The sequence below is a fragment of the Oreochromis niloticus genome, linkage group LG3 (genome assembly GCF_001858045.2).
Source record: "Oreochromis niloticus isolate F11D_XX linkage group LG3, O_niloticus_UMD_NMBU, whole genome shotgun sequence".
Lineage (NCBI taxonomy): Eukaryota > Metazoa > Chordata > Actinopteri > Cichliformes > Cichlidae > Oreochromis > Oreochromis niloticus.
In genome coordinates, this window is record NC_031967.2 from 68,694,788 (window position 1) to 68,712,803 (window position 18,016).

Here is an 18,016-nt window from a genome sequence, read left to right on the forward strand (position 1 = left end):
TGACTTTGTTGTGTTTTGAATTTTCTGTAGAAGACAAGCCCACCAACAACAGCGGGGAAAAGAACAGTCATAGTAATTAACACAGTAATTATCAAGTCACCTTCTACACTCTCTGGCTGAGCTGCAGGAGAGAAACAGGAGACGTGTCAGCATTTGTGTAGGTGATGAGTGAAGAACAGAACAGAATCCAATCCAACAACAAGAAGCAGCTTCACCTCTGATCACACACACTCAACTCTACTCACTCACCTGGAGGAGCGACACTCATGCTGATGATGCTGATGAGCCACCATGAGAATATTTCTTGCATGACGGCACGACACTCGTTTGATCCATCATCATTACTCGTCACATCCTTCAGAATCAAAGACACGTCTCCATCCTTCATCTGTCTGTCCTGCAGATCCACCCGGTTCTTAAAAGGTGGATGCTGGTTGTCTAAATCAAACTGACCATCCTGGTACAAAAGCACATATTCATCTCCCAGGTCAGCTCTGCTCCATTTCACCTTTTTACCTGAACGTTTACACCAGCATTTTTATATTTGAAATTTGTTATTTGTCTTAAAGACGTTTTCATGGAAAACAAACAAAGGACATTTTTATTATTATTGAATGTTAGTTCATTTTTAATACCTTTCTCTCAACTTGTGTGTTTTAGAGTTTTTAATTTCTACTTATTTGCGTGTATATTTATAATTAGACACAAATTTGTTATATTAATAACTTAGTAAGAAGAGTAATTAACAAAGATAAATTAAATAATACAATATATTACAGTCTGGGAGCAACTGTGACCACATAATTTTCTCAGGGATTAATAAAGTATTCAGATCCTGATTCCTGAAAATGATCAGCATGCTGAGAAGTCAAACAGGTTTGATGTAATATCGAAATGAAATTCATGAAAACATGAAGGAAACACCTGTGTGCTAATCAGAGTTACAAGTTTGAAGATGTTCACATTTCAAACTGGGCTGCAGAGGCCTGAAGTTTGCTAATATCTGATATAAAAGTTCTTTATTTTATATAGACCCACCTGGTCTGGTTCCCAGCTGTACAGCAGATACGTACACAGGTGAAGGCCTCCTGGCTGTTTTACAGTGAAGGTTGTGCTTTTGTCAGTGGGACTCCTCCTTTGGAAGGAACCCGTCTGAGCAGATCAGGCTCAGAGTCAGTGGCCTCCTTTAAATCAGCTTTAAAACTAATTTCTAATGGATTGTTTTCATTTGATGAGGTTACATCTGACATGTTTTACTTTCAGGTGTTTTCAAATATATTCATTTTTTTTGTTGTTGTTGTGATTTTAATGTTCGGCTCTCTGTGTAAATCTTCAGCTTTAGCCTGTCAAACCACTCAGTAAACCCTTTTTAAGAGTTATATATAAATAAAATGTAACACTGGTACACAGCAGAGGCTCAGAGAGAACAGGGCTTTTACTGTAGCGGCTCCCAAACTGTGGAATCTGTTTCACACTACAGATCTTTTACACTTTGTCATTAAGACCGACCTCTTCTGCTTGGCATCTGAGACAGTTTAAGATGTTTGTTTTGTTTATTTAATTTTTTTTTTTAACTCATGTTTAATTTGATCTGGTGATGCTGATGCTTTTATTTAGTGTTGTAATTTTATTATTTTTTTATATAAATTTTACTCTGATGTATTTCTATGTTCAGAACTTCTGTCAGAGGTTAAAGTCCTTCATAAATACAGCTGGTTTGCTGCTGTTATCATGATTGTTGCTGCACACAGAATCTCTCTAAATTAAGATTAGATTAGATTAAGATGATTGAAGTGAACATCAGAATTCACTGCAGTTTTTATGATTATGTCCTATTTGCTTTATCTGAGCTGAGCTACTGATGAATCATCCTGGGAAACAAACTTCATCAGGAACAAGTGGGACATGGCAGAACATGACATACGTCACTACAAACCACGCGAGGTGGCTTAGTCCACTCAGATGTCACAGAAGTAAATACAGGTAAAGGGTGCTGATCCACAGACCTTTTCACATCTGTACTTCCTTCCTGAATTGATAATATAAAGTATATTATGGAGCGATTTGAGCCCAAATTTGTTCCAGGGCGGTCAGAGTAACCTTATTAGAAAAGAAGGTAAGCCAGGCTTTTTGATTACTGAGAAAGTTGAAATAATAGGACAGAGCTCACCTGAAGAGGCCAAATCCACGACACAGACAAACAGCAGAGGCACGCAGAGACATGCTGATGTTAACAGAGTCATTATGCTGCAGGTATAAACGGAGAAAAACTAATGGACACACGCTGACTCATCGGCGTACTTTCGATTAGTTTAACGCCACCTTCCAATGACATCACTGCCGAAAAAAAAAGAACAAGGTTCTTGTCACAGGTCTGTGCTGTGAGGCAGGATTTTGGCTTATTCGGATTACTTCAGGGTTAACTTTGGGGTTTACTACAAAGGGGGTTCACTCCTTACCTGGGTACATTACCATGGTAACTTATGATGTGCAGGTTTGCAATCACCTCCCACTGACCAATCAAATCTTCAGAAAATAGCCTTACTAGGTAATGAACCATGCTCCCAGTGTGGAGCTGCACACTCTTTATTTTTCTGAGCAGCTTGGAAGTCGAAGAAGTTTTGTTTGAAATTTCTATTCTACAGAGAAGAAAGCCGGCATGAATCCTGCTAACAAAGAAACTCTGTGCTCATGAGAAACAAACGCCACAGAAAGAGAAACAAAGCAAGTAAGTGATGATTTTTAAACTTTACTTTTATTCCTGTAGTGCAGAACGTTGCAAACAAGCATTAACAAGCGAACATTCAAGTGCAAATAAACAAAGAATCACATTCATGCTCCAGACTGCAGCAGCTGGTCATAAATCAATCAACAAATATTAGTAAAAACTTTAATAATTTTGAACATTTTTCATATCTCACATGTTCCTGTGTGCAAAGTAAATATGTTTAGATAAAAAATAAATCTATCCACCTGTGTCATTTCCTGACCTGAAAGAACAAAATACATCAGTACTACACTTCCTGTGTTTTCCTTTTAACCTTGTTTTTTTTTTACTCCATCGTTTTGTTTTCTGCATCTTTTTGCTGTACTGACACTTCCTCACTGGTCCCTTTATTTAGTCACATTTTATGTAATTTGTTTGCTCCCTGTCATTTCACCATCATCACTGATGGAGTTACAAACAGCTGCAGTGAGTGCTTAGAGACACTAGATGTACAGATGGATAGAAAGTAGTTTGAAAAGCCTTTACTTTGCTCACACGAGTCACGTTTGACATCAAATTGTTATCTAGAAAGAAGAGTTACATTAACTAGTTACTTACAGGAAAAGGATGGAATCAGAAACTGTGTAGTGTTTGTGATCCTGGCTGTCGACTCTATTTCAGACTTCCTCTAAGCTACACTGACATCACTCCTTGGTTTTGAACTATTCACAGTTGAACACAGCGTAACTGTAAAACCACAGAGTTGAACGTCCTGTTAGGATGTTCTGCTCTAAATGCTCCGTCACTTTTTGTCTCTATGACAAACTAAAAATGATAAAAGGATCAGCTGACATGCATGACGCCAGTTTTCATGTTATAGCATGAAAATGTTTTAGTTTTAATTTAGTATTTTAGTGTCTTCTGCTCCTTACATAGTGTAGTAAAGTTTCCTTTATGCAGTGGGTTTGTCTTTAGTGTCTGGTCGTTCTGGCATTTTAAGCTGAAAAGCTTCACAAAGGTCAGAGGTTACAAATTCAATTCTCTGAGTAACACATCCATATCATAACCTGCTATAATGTTTCTATGATAATGAATAAATAATAAACTTAGCTGCTATTGGGGAAAAAACATGTTCCAAACACGACAGATGAAAATTTCAACCATCCTGTCCTATTATATCTTTTTCTCAGTTTTGTTTTTAAGTCAATGTCAGAGTTTACCTCTCTGGGTCAGACCACAAGACTTAGAGTAGGGGTGTCAAACATAAGGCACGGGGGCCCTAATCTGCCCATCACAGGCCCACTGGGTGTCTTTGGAAAATGAAGCTTTGCTGCTTTTCAACTGACGACCTCATCAAAGGTGATTCATACGACACCAAAGTAAATAAACAATAAACAGGCTGTTAAGTTACAGAAAGTTCCTGTTTTTTCACCATCTAGTACAGAAATTTATTAGAGAAAACTCAGAGGTGCTGGTAAAGTTGCAGTTCTCCTTCTTACACAGAGATATGTCAGATTGAACGTGAACTTAAACTACTTTACATGGACAGAAAGGGGAGTTTAATGTGGCCCAAGATGTAAAACCAGTTTGACATCCCTGACCCAGTTATTATTCACTAATGAACTGGTAAACAACATGCTGTCATTCAAACAGGGTTCACCTTCACTTTTAAGGTCAGTATTCATTCAGATCTGCCAGTGACAGCGATGGAAGAGCCACACCGCCACCTTTTAAATACATTAAATGGAAAGGCTTTATAATCCATGTCACTGTGATAGATCTGGATAGATGATGAATATTAGAGGTACACAATATTTTACCTTCATACAATAAAATATTTCAGGTGTTAGAGGTCATTGAGTTACACATAGAGCAGGTGAAACTTGTCAATTATTATGTCCTAATATTTTTTTCCAGGATTTCTCTCAATTATAGTGATTCGGGTAAATGATGCATCATTTGTCTGAACTCTGTAGTGATGTCATGTAGTGTGATCCAGGATTAAATTAAATAATTAGTTTTTAAACCAGTGTTGTTTTGTAAGTTTAGTGTTTTGTTAGTTTACACATACTAAACCATAGAGACATTTGAAACCTGCTGTTCATGAGGATGCTAGTTAAAATCCCGGTTCTGTTTTTTATGTTTTCTGTAGCACACAAAACCAACAGCAGCAGCAACAAGAATCACAGCAGGAACACTCAGACCAGCGATGAGTCCAACAGGTGCAACTGTGAGTTCTGCTGTCTGACCTGCAGGTGAGAAACAGGTGTGAGGTGTCAGCTGTCAGGTAGGTGATGAGTGAAGAACAGAACAGAATCCATTTCCTCTTCAAACTGCTGTCAGACATTATCTACTGCACTCTGATCACATCACCCAGACCAGCTGTGTAAAGGTCCAGTTTTGTTTATTGATCTAAGCCTGAACAGCTACACGTAGTGTCCAGTAGAGGGTTCTGTTGCTTAGTTAGCGGCAAGCTGCACTTCCAGCTCAGACCGGATTTTGTGGCGCACATGTCCCAGTAAGCAGCTCTCAATGAAGCATGAAGCAGCGTGATACCGGACTCTAGCGAAAAATACAATGTGCAGCCCTTGGAATGCGGAGCGAGGTACATGTTTTAAGTTGTATTTGATTGTTTAGTTGATATTTTGTTGTATTTTCTGCTTTATTTGAGTTCATATTTGTAATAAGCGTCTAAGAAAATGTATTTTGTGTTTCTGTTTAGTTTTCACGGTGCATTGGCACACCTCAGCACTGTTAGATTCTGAATGAATCTCAAGGTAAAAATTACTGCACCCGTCGAGGCTCTCTCTATTTCTTCCTTGGTCCGGGGGACTGCTACAAGCTGCTTTCTACAAAGTCTCATCAACAACATCTTTAGAAACAAACATCAACAACCAGGAAGCAGCTTCACCTCTGATCACACACACACTCAACTCTACTCACTCACCTGAAACAGTCAGGCTGACAGTGTTGATGCTCTCCCATGATTTTGTCACTTTGTTGAAAATATTACAATTGTATGATCCATCATCAGCAGTCGTCACATTCTTCAGAACCAGAGACACGTCTCCATTATTCATATTCCTGTCCTGCAGATCCACCCGGTTCTTAAAAGATGGATGCTGACCATCTGGATCCAGCCGGTCATCCCGGAAAAAAAGCACATAATTATCTCCCAGGTCAGCTCTGTTCCACTTCATACCTTGCATGATTTTGTCTGATGGAACTCGACATGGTAGAACTACAGCCTGTCCAGGCTCAGCTGTGATGGTGTTCTGGGCTAAAACAGGAAACAACACAGAGCAGAGAGGTTAACGGACAAAGTACAACTTTTCACTTCTACATCAGCTAATCAGCGAGCACTGGGCTGGACAAGAGGGAGAACAGTGAAACAAATAAGAGGGGAAAAAAAGAGAGGAAAAAACCCCCAAAACTTCTTGTACTTTATTTTAGAAGAAAGTCGCCAAACCTTTGAAGCTGTAAGTCAGATCAGACTCCTGTTATATACAAGCAGTTTTCAGTTTTCTCTTGGTAGTCTGGCTTCCTCCCACAGTCCAGAGACATGCAGTTAGTTGAATAATAAGTATTAAATCATAGATATTAAAGACATTTTTTAAGACAGGAGAATCTGATGATCTGGCTCTTTGGGAAAGAGGAAGACATAAGCAGATGTGGGCAGCTGGGCGAAGTTTCAGTTCTCAGTGAAGAAGATCATTGCGGTAACACTCACTACAAAAGCATAGAGGATGGGACTGGTTTATTTGTTTGTATGGGGAAAAACAGAAAGGAGTGGGTATTGATAAGGTCACGTGTGGCTGCTGTGGAGGTGACAGTAGAACAGAAGCCACTTGACCTTACAGTTGGGCACTATGTGAAATTTTTCCAACCGACATTCGTCAGTCCAGTAAATGACAATAGGCGACTTTTTGATGGGTGGAGCAACGTAATCATGTACAGACTGATTTGCCTGTTTAGAATTTATACATACCTTCTTTTCTTGTTTGTTTCAGTATTAATATGGCTGCTTGTTGGATTATTCATTCATTCATTTATTTATTTGAGATGCGCCAAATCGCACTAAAGACTTAACTTTACATCTGAGATTTTTTTTAAATGTTTGCTGGGTTTCCACAGAGGATATTTTACCTGGTAACTGGGAGACAGAGAGAGCAAGGAGAGGTTGTTCTGGGTGAGAAGGTGAGAATACAGCAGTGGGACTGGACCTCGGTGCATAACAGTCTACCTGCCAGCTACACCACCTGAGACTCTGCTGAGCTCGCGAATATTGCTTCCTTCATTGGCTCCTTTAGCAGAGGAGACACTGGGAGCATCCTTAATGAAAGGAGAGGGAAATGCAGCTACATGATTTCTGAAAACAAACCACCAGATCAAAGTGCATCTTCGGGACTTTGTAGTTTCATCCACCCCCACATTATAATTATTAATCTGTCTGATTCGCTGAGCTACTCCTTATCAGGTCTCCTGCACATCCGTCCTTCGCCTCGTGACGTCTGTCATGGCGGGCAGGGTGAAGAGATTATGACAGGAGGCTTTCTGTTTGTTTGTGTTGTTTATGTGAACGAAGCTCGGGCCTCGGAGGTTTCGCTGTCCTGAGGCAGCTTGTATGTTTCTATTTTATTTTATTTTTTAATATGTGACAGTTGTTTACAGTAAACAACAGGAATGTTCGCGGCCTGCTGTTCGTGTAGCCGAAGAGAAAGTGGAAGCTGGAGGAGAGCTCACCTTCAGCTGCGAAAACCACGACGAAGAGGAACAACAGAGCCCAGCAGAGAGACGCGAGTGTTAGTGAAGCCATTCCCGTTTATCCCGGTACATCCCAAACACTAACACACTCTATGGATTCAATAATTTTCCACTTTAACAATGGAGGAAACCCGTAGACGCGACCACTGAGAGATACTATTGGTACGGAAATACGTACCAACAGTGTTTCCGGTGTTCCTGAGTGGGTGGTTTTTTTGTTTTTTTTTTTGTAAGTCTAAAAATGTTTATAAACATAAATATTCTGCAGTCGAAATTTATATTTATAAAGGATTTATATGTAAAATAATCTGTAATGTCATATACGGTGGATCATCCATATGCGCAGGCGTTCACGTGCCTGGGCTGAGTGGCTGAGTGTTATCATCATTTTATTTTGTCCTTGCCACGCCTTTAAATTTCCCCTGGAACAGAAAACGAAGCAGTGCGTGTGCTTTTATTTTGACAGGATCCACCACGATTCCTGTTCTAGAGAATGTGTCGTGGAATCTTTATTTTTTGTTTTTCACAGTGGGTTCACACTAAAACAAAAACCCAACAGGATATTTTCTGTGAGTTGACAGAAACTTTCTCTTCTTCTGTAATTTTAAATATTTATTTCTTACAATTTAAATCATGCTGACACATTTCTTTCATTTACCACAACAGAATTTCTTTATCATGTAGTAAAAAATTAAGAGGTATTGTTGAAATTGCTCTCTGTCTAGTTAACTTAGACCAAAGTTAACTTAGACCAAAACTTCTGGTCTCACCCCTGGCGCCATTGTCCACGTACACGTAGACATTGAGGGCTATCAGGAGGGGCTATGCCCTTACCTGCTGCTCTCTGGCAGGTGGCTCCATGCCCTCCTGGGTTTTAAATGCACCTTAGAACACACATGCATCAACACTACATATGAGCGGGTGGAGGGAGGTTTGGAGTCTTCACACACCCCCGTTCTCTGTTGCCTGTTGGGGCGGGGGGGCTGGGAGGAGGAGTTGGCCATCCGATTGGGGCCTGGAATGTGGGGCCTCCCTGCTGCTGCGGAGTCGGGGCGGTCTGCTTCTCTCCACCCCAGAGAAAAGGGTAACACTACCTGGGTGTGGGTGCAGTTTCCCCCACCGGGGGCAAGGGTACCTAGACCTGGGGTATAGAGTATAGCTCGGTCACTCTGACACAGCTGGCTGCCGGTGGAGATCACGGGCACGTCACTGCAACCCCCCCTGGCTTCTGCTCCGCGGCTGCTGAGTGACCCCTCATCTGGGACTCTCCTCAGCTCTTTCTGGGATAGTGGCGCGGCTGCCCCTCTGCTGGTCTTCCTTGGTCTCTTGTGTTCTGGGGGCCTCTGGATGTCTGGAGTCTTGATCTCCTCCATACCTGCTTCATGCCCTGGAGGACGGGGCAGTGGCCCCCCACACCCTCTAGCAGATCATTACATGAAGGAACCTTTTAATACAAGCGCGTCCATGCTCACAGGTGTACACACGGGTGATCACACACACAAACTACACCCTTTTTGGCTCTTACCTCAAAGCACACTGTGCGCTGTCGATCTTACGTGCTGCACAATAATGTTTAATATTTAGTATTTACTGTCATATTCCCATAGATCATTGTGATGTTGTTTATTATGTTGCTCTGTTTCTTTTGCTTGTGATTCATCCAGGTGATTGATATATGTATTTTTTGTCTGTTTGTTTTTGTTTTTTTGTCCTTTATCACTGTTCCTCCTCCCCGCATTTTTTCTTTCCCTACCTCTCTTTCTTTCCCCCAGTCATGTCTGTCCCGTGTGTAGCAAGTGAAAATAAAATAAAATAAACAATAAAAGCAAAGGTGAATGAAATGGACCAATATGGCAAGGCTGGGATGGTCCATTTGGTAAAGTAAATCCGTTGGGCATCTTTCTTTGCCTTTAGACAATAATTCTGATGGCAAAACAACCAAACAGGACAGGCAAAAAAAAAAAAGAAAAAAAGAAACTGCTCTCTGTTTTCTTACACTAAAATATCTCAGGGATTAGTTAAAACAGCTTTACAATGACAAAAAGAGGAGCTTGACTAGTCTGACCCACTTAAGTCCTTTATCCTACTCCAGGATTTCTCTGTAGCCAATCCACAAATAGTTGAAACATTTAAACTGCCTATTTTAAAACACCAAATATCCCCTAAACTATCATCCTAAACACTTTAATAACATTTAAAGTCATCTTACTACATCTTCCTTAAAGATATATATGGCTTACAGCTATGTGTGATCACTCCTGCATCTATTAGTCTAATCAGGCACAACATAGACAGAGGTAACATGACAAAGTAGCTGAGGACATGTGAATCCGTGATTCTCATGCCAGTGATTGTCTGAAAGGTGGGCTACAGAGAGAGACGATAATAATAAGACTAACAGCATTAATAATATATACATATGACTGAATTCTTGCTTCTAATGACAGTTTGATCCCAGAGGACATGTTTATAGGAAAAGATACATTTTCATAGGCTGAATTTATCATAACTATTTTATGACCCTGAAGAATTAAATCCTTCTGTTTGGTTCTGATGACTGATAGAACACTATAATTCACATTTTAAATTAAAATAAATAAATAACATGCTGGGGATCCTAATTCAGGGGCACTGCCATCGGGCGAGAGACGAGGTACCCCAGCGAGTCACAGAGCTAACACAAAGAGACGGGCTACCATTCACACTTAGTGATTCAGGCTGTGGGAGGAAGTGTGTGTACCTGAAGAGAACCCACACAGACACTGGCCAGATGGAGGACTCAAACCCAGGACCTTTGTTATATTTATTTAATTTTAAAAATGGTCTTCAGTTAACTGTTCCTGATATGAAGACATGAAAATGCAATTAGGTCCATATGTTTTTGTAAAATGTCTCTGTACAGCACCACAGTGGATTTTAATCATACAGCAACACTGTGATGCAGCTCAGACTTTCAGCTTTGATACAGTTCTCTGTTCTCAGAGTGGAGAAAGTAACTGGACGACTGACTGACAGCAGTTTCATTATAACTTTGTTTTGTTTTTCTGATGACGTCTCTGAGGGCCTTACATTTAAAATTACAGTCAAACTTTATAAAATGCAAACACACTGAATCAGCTTCAGGAAACTGAATCAGGAAACTGCGTATGAAAATGGCCAAAGCTCCTAATGCTGAAAGTCTGCACTTCACTTACACTTTGATTGTTTGACTTAAATCTCACTTTGGTGGTGAGCAGAGGCAAAACTACAACGACTGCAACTTATTTTATCATCATTATTTAGTTAAAGCTGACTCGTGTATGTGAACAAGTGTCTGGTTACATAAACTCAGAAAAGAGTTACAGCTCAAACATGGCCGTCATCGCTGCGCTCCTGTAACTAAAAATGACACACCTGATGATGATGATGATGATGGTGAGATGGTCTGAGGCTCATGTCTCCTGCAGTCGATGGTTGGTCTGACGTTCAGGTTCAAGCTCAGGAGAACACAGGATTAAGATGTCAGTGAATAGACGTACTAGAAAAGCAGAGTAAAAGTACTGAGTTACAGTAACTGAGTAAAATTACAATATTACATTTAAGATAAATGAAATATTTTTCTCTTAATAAAATAAAAGAGAAAATGTGATTTCATTACGAAGGTTGGAGTTTTAGTCAAAGAGGAATAAACTGTAAACAGAAATTAAATGTTTAGATAGTTTCTCATATTTCATTTTCCTGTTTCTGACGGGATCCAGTGTCACTGAAGTCAAATCCATTCATAAAAATGAGTGAAGTCCGTCAAAAGGAGCAGTGATCACTGGTCTAAATTAACTTCATGTATTTATTAATGGTGTTTTAAAATATGTTTTTTAATCAAACTGCTTTAGATTGATGGCCTGTGGTCACAGACATGTTACTTCCCCTTAGAAGATTGGCAACCCTGTGAGGAAACGCCTGCAACTTCTTTTTTCTGTCCCCCAGAAAAAAGAAAAATTGAGCTCCTTTAGTTTCTGTTTAAACCACAAACGGCTCAACCACAAAACACTAACGGTCACTTTGTGCAGCACAAAAACTTTAAAGGCAGTTATAGTTGACTAAATGGATGAAAATGTTAAATGTCGTATTTCAGACTCTCAGCTGTGTTGATATAATGAGTGAATGATTTGAGCTTTTCACTGCCTGCTGTGTTTCCTCGACTCCTGAGCAAAGATAAAGAGTCAGTTCAGACCTGCAGTTGGTCCTCGTGGTGTTTTGAACTTGAATTCAGCCTGATTTGTTTTTCATGTCTTCTCCTCCATCATCAGTTATCAGGAGAGCAGACAGTCAAAGTACAAGAATTCAAACAAACACAGAGATTCTACTTACAGAGCAGACACAGCACAGATGTTTCCTTCATCGTCCTTCTCACTCATTTGAGCTTTTTTTCATTTCTCTCACTGACACCAAGTAAAGCCCGCCCTCTTCCTCTGAGCACCAGCTTTCTATTGGTTCAAAGGCAGAAGCGAGAAGTATTTCCTTTCCATGTAGTGGACGTCCCCCTCAGTGAGAGAGGCAGATATGAGCTGAAACACAGGAATCAAACCAGGGACGCTGCTGTTATGGAGCTGAACTGGAACCATTCAGACACTGAGGCCCTCTGAACACATTTTAATTACAGCTGTGCAGAGACACACTGATGACTGACTGGAACACTATGATTCACATTTTACATTAACACCATCCTCACACATGGTTTATATATGGCCACTAGAGGGAGATGTTGGACTTTAAACACTAACATGGATACAAGCAGATCATCAGTGAAACTTTAACAGGTTTCTATTGCTGATATTTAGTTTTGAACCATTGGCTGATATTTTAGAGGCTCAGTTTCGCTTTAGTTTTTATTATCATTCTATTGTTTGACTCACAGTCACTACAGATAAATGTCAGCCAGAGTTGCCTGTCCCACAGCAGCCTCTGTAGGTAGGATTATAAATTGGAAGAGGTGAGAAAACAGATTTCATGTCACTGCAATCTGCACTCTACTGACATCTGGTGTTTGAGGAGAGAGAAATAAAAACACAAGCATCATGAAGGTTTTCTGTGGCCACTGGATGATGCTTCTGCTGTGTTCAGTCTGTGGTTGTAGTTTAATGTTTATTCTTTGCTTTCTGCATTAAAGCTGTGTGTGTGTTAGCAACAATCACACTAGTCAGATTTTCCATGTGACAGTTTTTTGAAACCCACAGAACCACATGAAGAAAACCAGTGAAACCAGATCACTGAGGGGGAACCAAGAGCCAACAATCACAAACATACTACAACAATTCCAACCAGTTACCGAGGACATGGGACATAGTAACATAACAAAATTTTGCATTTGAGTCATTTGAGTCTAGAAAGTGAAAAAAAACCCAACAACATAAAGCTAAAAAAATATAAAATATATAAAGAAATCTTCAAATCTTCAAACATGTGGATGTCCTCTGGTCTGAGGTGCTGGGGGGACCAGTTAGAGACCAGCAGCTGGACGTCAGTGGTTGGACTGGTGGACTACTTCAGTGAAGAGTAGACGACGTCTGGCTCTGGTTTAAAGTCTGAACACAAACACACACAGTTCAAACAATTTGATTTAAGATTGTACTTTACAACTTCTGTCACCGCTGTGCAGGACATCTTTTTTCTCTCTGGTTAAATCTAACATGGTACAACACAAACTGTATCTGTACAACTGAAGAAGATCTACTCTTCTCATCTCCAGCTTCTAATTTTTCTTTTAATCCCAGAGAGAATTTTAATTCTTAAAATTAAATTTGACGGATCACAATGTATTTTCTTTTACCTTTGTCTGAGGAACATTTAATTTCATATTTGTGTTCTTCAGAGAATATGACCATAACTGACTTTAAATCAGTTCTTCCCCAACTATGCCTTTAAGGTTTCCAATTTTGTGGGGTTGCTGAAGGGAAAGGCCCTGGCAAGGGCTGAAGCATTTTTCTCTTTCCAGCCGATCTCTCGCTGCACCTATGATGAGTTATTCGGGGAGTTCAAAAAAGTTCTTTTGCTCACCCTGTTTCTGAGGGCTGCGTAGCTAAGCCATTGTTAGCACTTCATCAGGGGAAATGTAGGATCGACACCACTGCTGCGGAGGCCAGTTGGCCTGATTTGGCCCTGCAATGCATTTTCTTGTTATCACGCAACAAACAAACGAAAGATCAATAAGCTTCTTGCGACGAACCGGCCTCATTCAGAGAATTCGTTTCGCTCTCTCTCAGGATCGATAATCACCTGAGAGACAGGAGGGAAAAGAATTCCAGACCCCACCTGTTCTTGTTTTGACTCACGCCTCTAAATGTGAAAGACCCCATTTCTTGTTGCCGGTATCTGTAGTGACCAGTTCTAACATCCGTTCACTCCACACTGTTGTTGTTTCCGGAGTTTACTGTCTCCAACTTCGACATCCCAGCTGTGAGTCCCTGAGTTAAAGCCCTCAGAGCCCAGGAGAGAGTAGATAAATTTATCAATCCTCTCTGGATTGTCAGGAAGCTGCTGCCTCTCTCCTCCTCTCACACTGGTCAGATCTTCAGACAGGATGAGGTTTGGATGAGCAGTGTTTGGGTCCAGAATGAGAGGAGTGTAGGAGACCATGTCCTTCATGTTGTTCCAGATGTTGAAGGTCAGGTTGCCCAGGTGTTTGGCCTGGTCTATCAGAGCTCCTGAGGGCAGCTGTGGATCATCCAGCAGGGGGCAGCGCTGGACTCTTTCCACTGCAGCCTTGTAGTTGTGCAGGAATGAGACGTCTTCAGCTCTCAGCTCCTCCTCTGTGGCTCTGACTGTGTCTGAAAGAGCTGCTATCTCTCTGTTCAGAGCCTCCATCTTCTCCTTCATCATCCCACTCTTCTGCTCCTCTTCCTCCCTCAGTGCAGCCAGCCTGGTCTCCTCTTCCTCTGCTAGAAACTGGTGAAGCTTCTTAAACTGCTCCTTAATCTGCCTCTCTGTGTGTCGGGCCTGGACCTTAATGTGTTCTGCTGTTTGATCAAACTTCACTTGAACTTCTTCACAAACCTTTAACTTCTCCTTTAAGGGCTCCAGAGTTTCCTGAAGTTCCTTCTTGTGTTGTTGTGCAGCTTCATCGATGGGTCTGAATCTGTGATTGGTGTGTTTTTCTGAGGCACAGCAGACGAGACAGACTGGCTGCTGATGGTCCAGACAGAAGAGTTTGAGTTTCTCAGAGTGCAGACTGCAGAGAGCCTCTGAAGCTCTCTGATCTCTCTCCTGTAAGAACGACTCACACAAGTTCTTTAAAGCCAGGTTTAAAGGTGGATTATCTTTTGAAGATCTTCTCTTACAAACTGGACACTTGTGTGTTGGTCTCTCTCTCCACCATCTCTTCAGACAGTCTTTACAGAAGCTGTGGCTACATGACAGAAGAACAGGATCTCTGAAGACCTCCTGACAGACCGGACAGCAGAGATCCTCCTCTGATCTGGAAGCCATTGAGTCTGTGAGTGAAGCTGAAAACAGCAGACAGGAAGTACAGCCAGTCCTGGCTCCCCTCCCTCCTCCACGACCTTCACTGAAACTTCCTTTGAGTCGCGTTTTTGCTCAAACTCACATTCAGTGTGTGGAGCGTCAGCAGCTTGAAGCAGCAGTGTTGGAGTTTTCCACTTTTCTCTCCTGTAGCTGGACTCACTCAGAGGAAGCTGAGAGTTTGGTCGGAACTCAGTCTGATCGTCTGTGCATCTCTCTTTACTGTGGAAGAGGAATAGCTCGTTTCCTGGTTTGTCTCAGATGAGTGGTGTGGGGGGCGGAGCTTCGGTCACCTTCATTTTATAAAGGCTGTTGCTTCACCTATAAACGAGGGTGCGTTGCATTCCAGAGTTCAGTCGTTTACCTGCAGCAGCTGTAAAATAGATCACAGCATCAAGCTCAGAAAATAAAGTGCGACTCAGTAGTGCAGCTGTTTGGGAGCGTTTAGTGTGAAAGTGCTGCAGCAGTCCTGGATATTTGGCAGATTGCTTAGTAGCGGGAGTTTAATATAGTAACATAAACACAGCTAATTTCATGTTATTAGTAGTGAGAATACGGCCTCATTAATCATAAATTGATGCTCTCTCAGTGTTGTGTGTTCCCTTTCTGTCTTTCCATGGTCAATCATATTCCCATGTCTGTTTCTTCACGGTTCCTCTGTCAAGCCTGTGTGGCTCAGTCTTTGTCTCCATATTTTTCTTACTTCCTGTTTTACCTGTTGCCCATCCTCTTATTTATGGAGCGCCAGGAGTGACAAAATTAATTAAATTATTAATTACATATGTCAATAACTAATTAAAATTGGAATTAAATAAATATCTATTTATTATAAATATTTATATATTTATAATTAATTATTGACACATTTAATTGATTATTTAATGATGTATTCATTTAATTCATTTCGGCAGTCCTACTCATGCGGCTCTCATCATGAATTAATCTTATCTGTCAGTCTCACCCATCAAACTCAGGAGGCGGGGTTAATGCTGATCGAGTCATAACCATTGCTTTGGCCTGGTGGCCGTTCCTTTTAAAAGGCAATTCTCCACACCAGCAACTAGCATTTGGAAACTGTACTTTGAAAAACCCTGTTTGTGTGTCACCAAACCTCCTAAGGGTCCTTAGGAAGTACAAGCTGAACTCCAACCTGCTGCTGACCTTCTACTGCTCCATAGAGACCCTGCTAGCTTACTGCATCACGGTATGGTACAGCAGCTGCACTAAGGCGGATAGAGCGAGGCTTCAGAGTATAGTCAAGACAGCACAAAAGATCATCGGCTGCCCTCGCCCCTCCCTGATGGACATTTATTCCTCTGGCCTTCTATTTTATTCTAAACAAGCAGGCCACTTTGTTGCCTTGGAGCCCTGTACACCACGGAGAGAGGTCAGCATATCCAGGATATCTTCAGCTCTCTGAGTTAACAGTTTCCCAGATGGATCACATGAAAGTGTCGTAAGCATCAACCTAATCTAATGGTCATCTAATTCACGGGTCATATCAATATTCCTTTACAGAAATCATCCTTATTACTGCCAACTATGTCATGGTCCCTGTGTCTCGCCGGCTGACCCCACGGTTTACCTTACAGGCTCTCTTCTGGCCCACGCACCTGTGTTCAATCATCACACCTGCCACTTTTCTTCAGTAATTCTGAGCCCTATTTAAGATGGTGGTTCTGTGCTACTCGTCGCTGGATTGTTGAGTAATTTACGTCAGTCAACCTGACATTTGAAACCTGAATTTGTGAGATCTTTCTGAACCTGTTACGAATTGAGTCTTCTGTGTACATAGATCTTCCCTGGACCTGTCCCTGTAGACGAGAGAGTCCTGCAAGCGAGGAATGATGTGAGTGAAGAAGCGTGAGTGGCCACAGAGGAGATTGGAGTGAATTCTGAGAAGAGAAGAGCGTGTGTGAGCCCCTTTTCCCGCTGGAATCAGCTGGAATTAATGGATGGGTTTTCTAGTTTTTCTTTTACAGTATAAATACTTTCCTTATGGTGGTGCTGTGTGTGAGTAATTTTTGATGTCACTTGATGCAGGAAATAACGTTTTCTGTTGAAAGTACAAAAAAATAGAGAACAAAGTGAGAGCTGAAAACTTGTGCATGTTTTATTGCATCCCTGAAAGCAGACATGGTGTTTATTGAGATCTTTTAAACATTTCCAAGCACAGTGTGCCGCTCTCTCTCTCTGCTGATAGGAGTGAATGGAGCTCACCCACAAGTCTGTCTCTCGCTTTCTCTCATCTATATGCCAGTAATCATTAAAATTAGACATGTATATATTTATAGATTTATATAATGTTTATTTGATTACACTTTGGATTCCAGTGTTTAATTCAATCCAGTTTTATTTATTCAGCACCAAAACACAACAACAGTATTAGTCTTCACAATCCACAGTAAAAAATAATAATAAGAGAGAGTTCATTATTTTCTTTTACACATGCACGTGATGAATCAAAGCAGTAGTATCATAAGCATTAACTCAGTAAATGCCAGGCCCAGCCAAAATGACTCTGCCGAATAGAAAAGTGAAATCCTTGTGCCTGACGATGCCTAGAAGCAGCAGGTACGCCGCCTGTCGAAACTGGGTTACCAAAACCTTGTTTAGTCACGGTCACATGATCTGGATGTGAAAGCGTGGTAAGCGAGCCGGGATCCATGATAGTCTAAAAGCTAACCGTAGCCGAACAGCACTTCTGTCACTTCTGCTCTCCAACGTGCGCTCCATAGAAAATAAACGGAACTGTTTGACACTACTACTAAACTCCCAGAAAGAAATAAGACACTCCTGTGTTCTTATTTTTACTGAAATATGCGTCCCTGTTTCAGTAAAAAGAACTTCTGGAGGTCTTAGCAGTCAGATGCAGGACGTTTTATAGTTTACTCTGGTGATAATTGTTTTTTGTTTACTTCTCACCTAGTGCTAGCACTAATGCTAAAGCTACTGGAGCACTCAGTGAACTCTACAAGATTATCATTAATCATATCTGTTACCGACTCCTAATTTGAGAAGGCTAAGTGCTAAACTCATCTTTTTGTTTTC

At 41.0% G+C, this 18,016-nt stretch overlaps 1 protein-coding gene and 1 long non-coding RNA gene across 2 annotated transcripts; both read right to left on the minus strand.

The window, feature by feature from the left end:
* Positions 1-2,736: 2,736 nt before the first annotated feature.
* LOC106097055 (uncharacterized) lies at positions 2,737-11,848 on the minus strand. Its single transcript, XM_025905347.1, has 4 exons — positions 11,819-11,848; positions 10,865-10,947; positions 5,655-5,987; positions 2,737-4,956 (listed from the first exon to the last, which is right to left on the minus strand). The coding sequence occupies exons 3-4, from the start codon at positions 5,914-5,916 to the stop codon at positions 4,820-4,822; spliced, it is 399 nt and encodes a 132-aa protein (XP_025761132.1). The 5' UTR covers positions 5,917-5,987; positions 10,865-10,947; positions 11,819-11,848; the 3' UTR covers positions 2,737-4,819.
* Positions 11,849-14,812: 2,964 nt separating this feature from the next.
* On the minus strand, positions 14,813-15,144 carry LOC102076233 (uncharacterized). Its single transcript, XR_002061263.1, has 2 exons — positions 15,051-15,144; positions 14,813-14,949 (listed from the first exon to the last, which is right to left on the minus strand). It is a non-coding gene; the product is annotated as an uncharacterized LOC102076233 (long non-coding RNA).
* Positions 15,145-18,016: the final 2,872 nt, after the last annotated feature.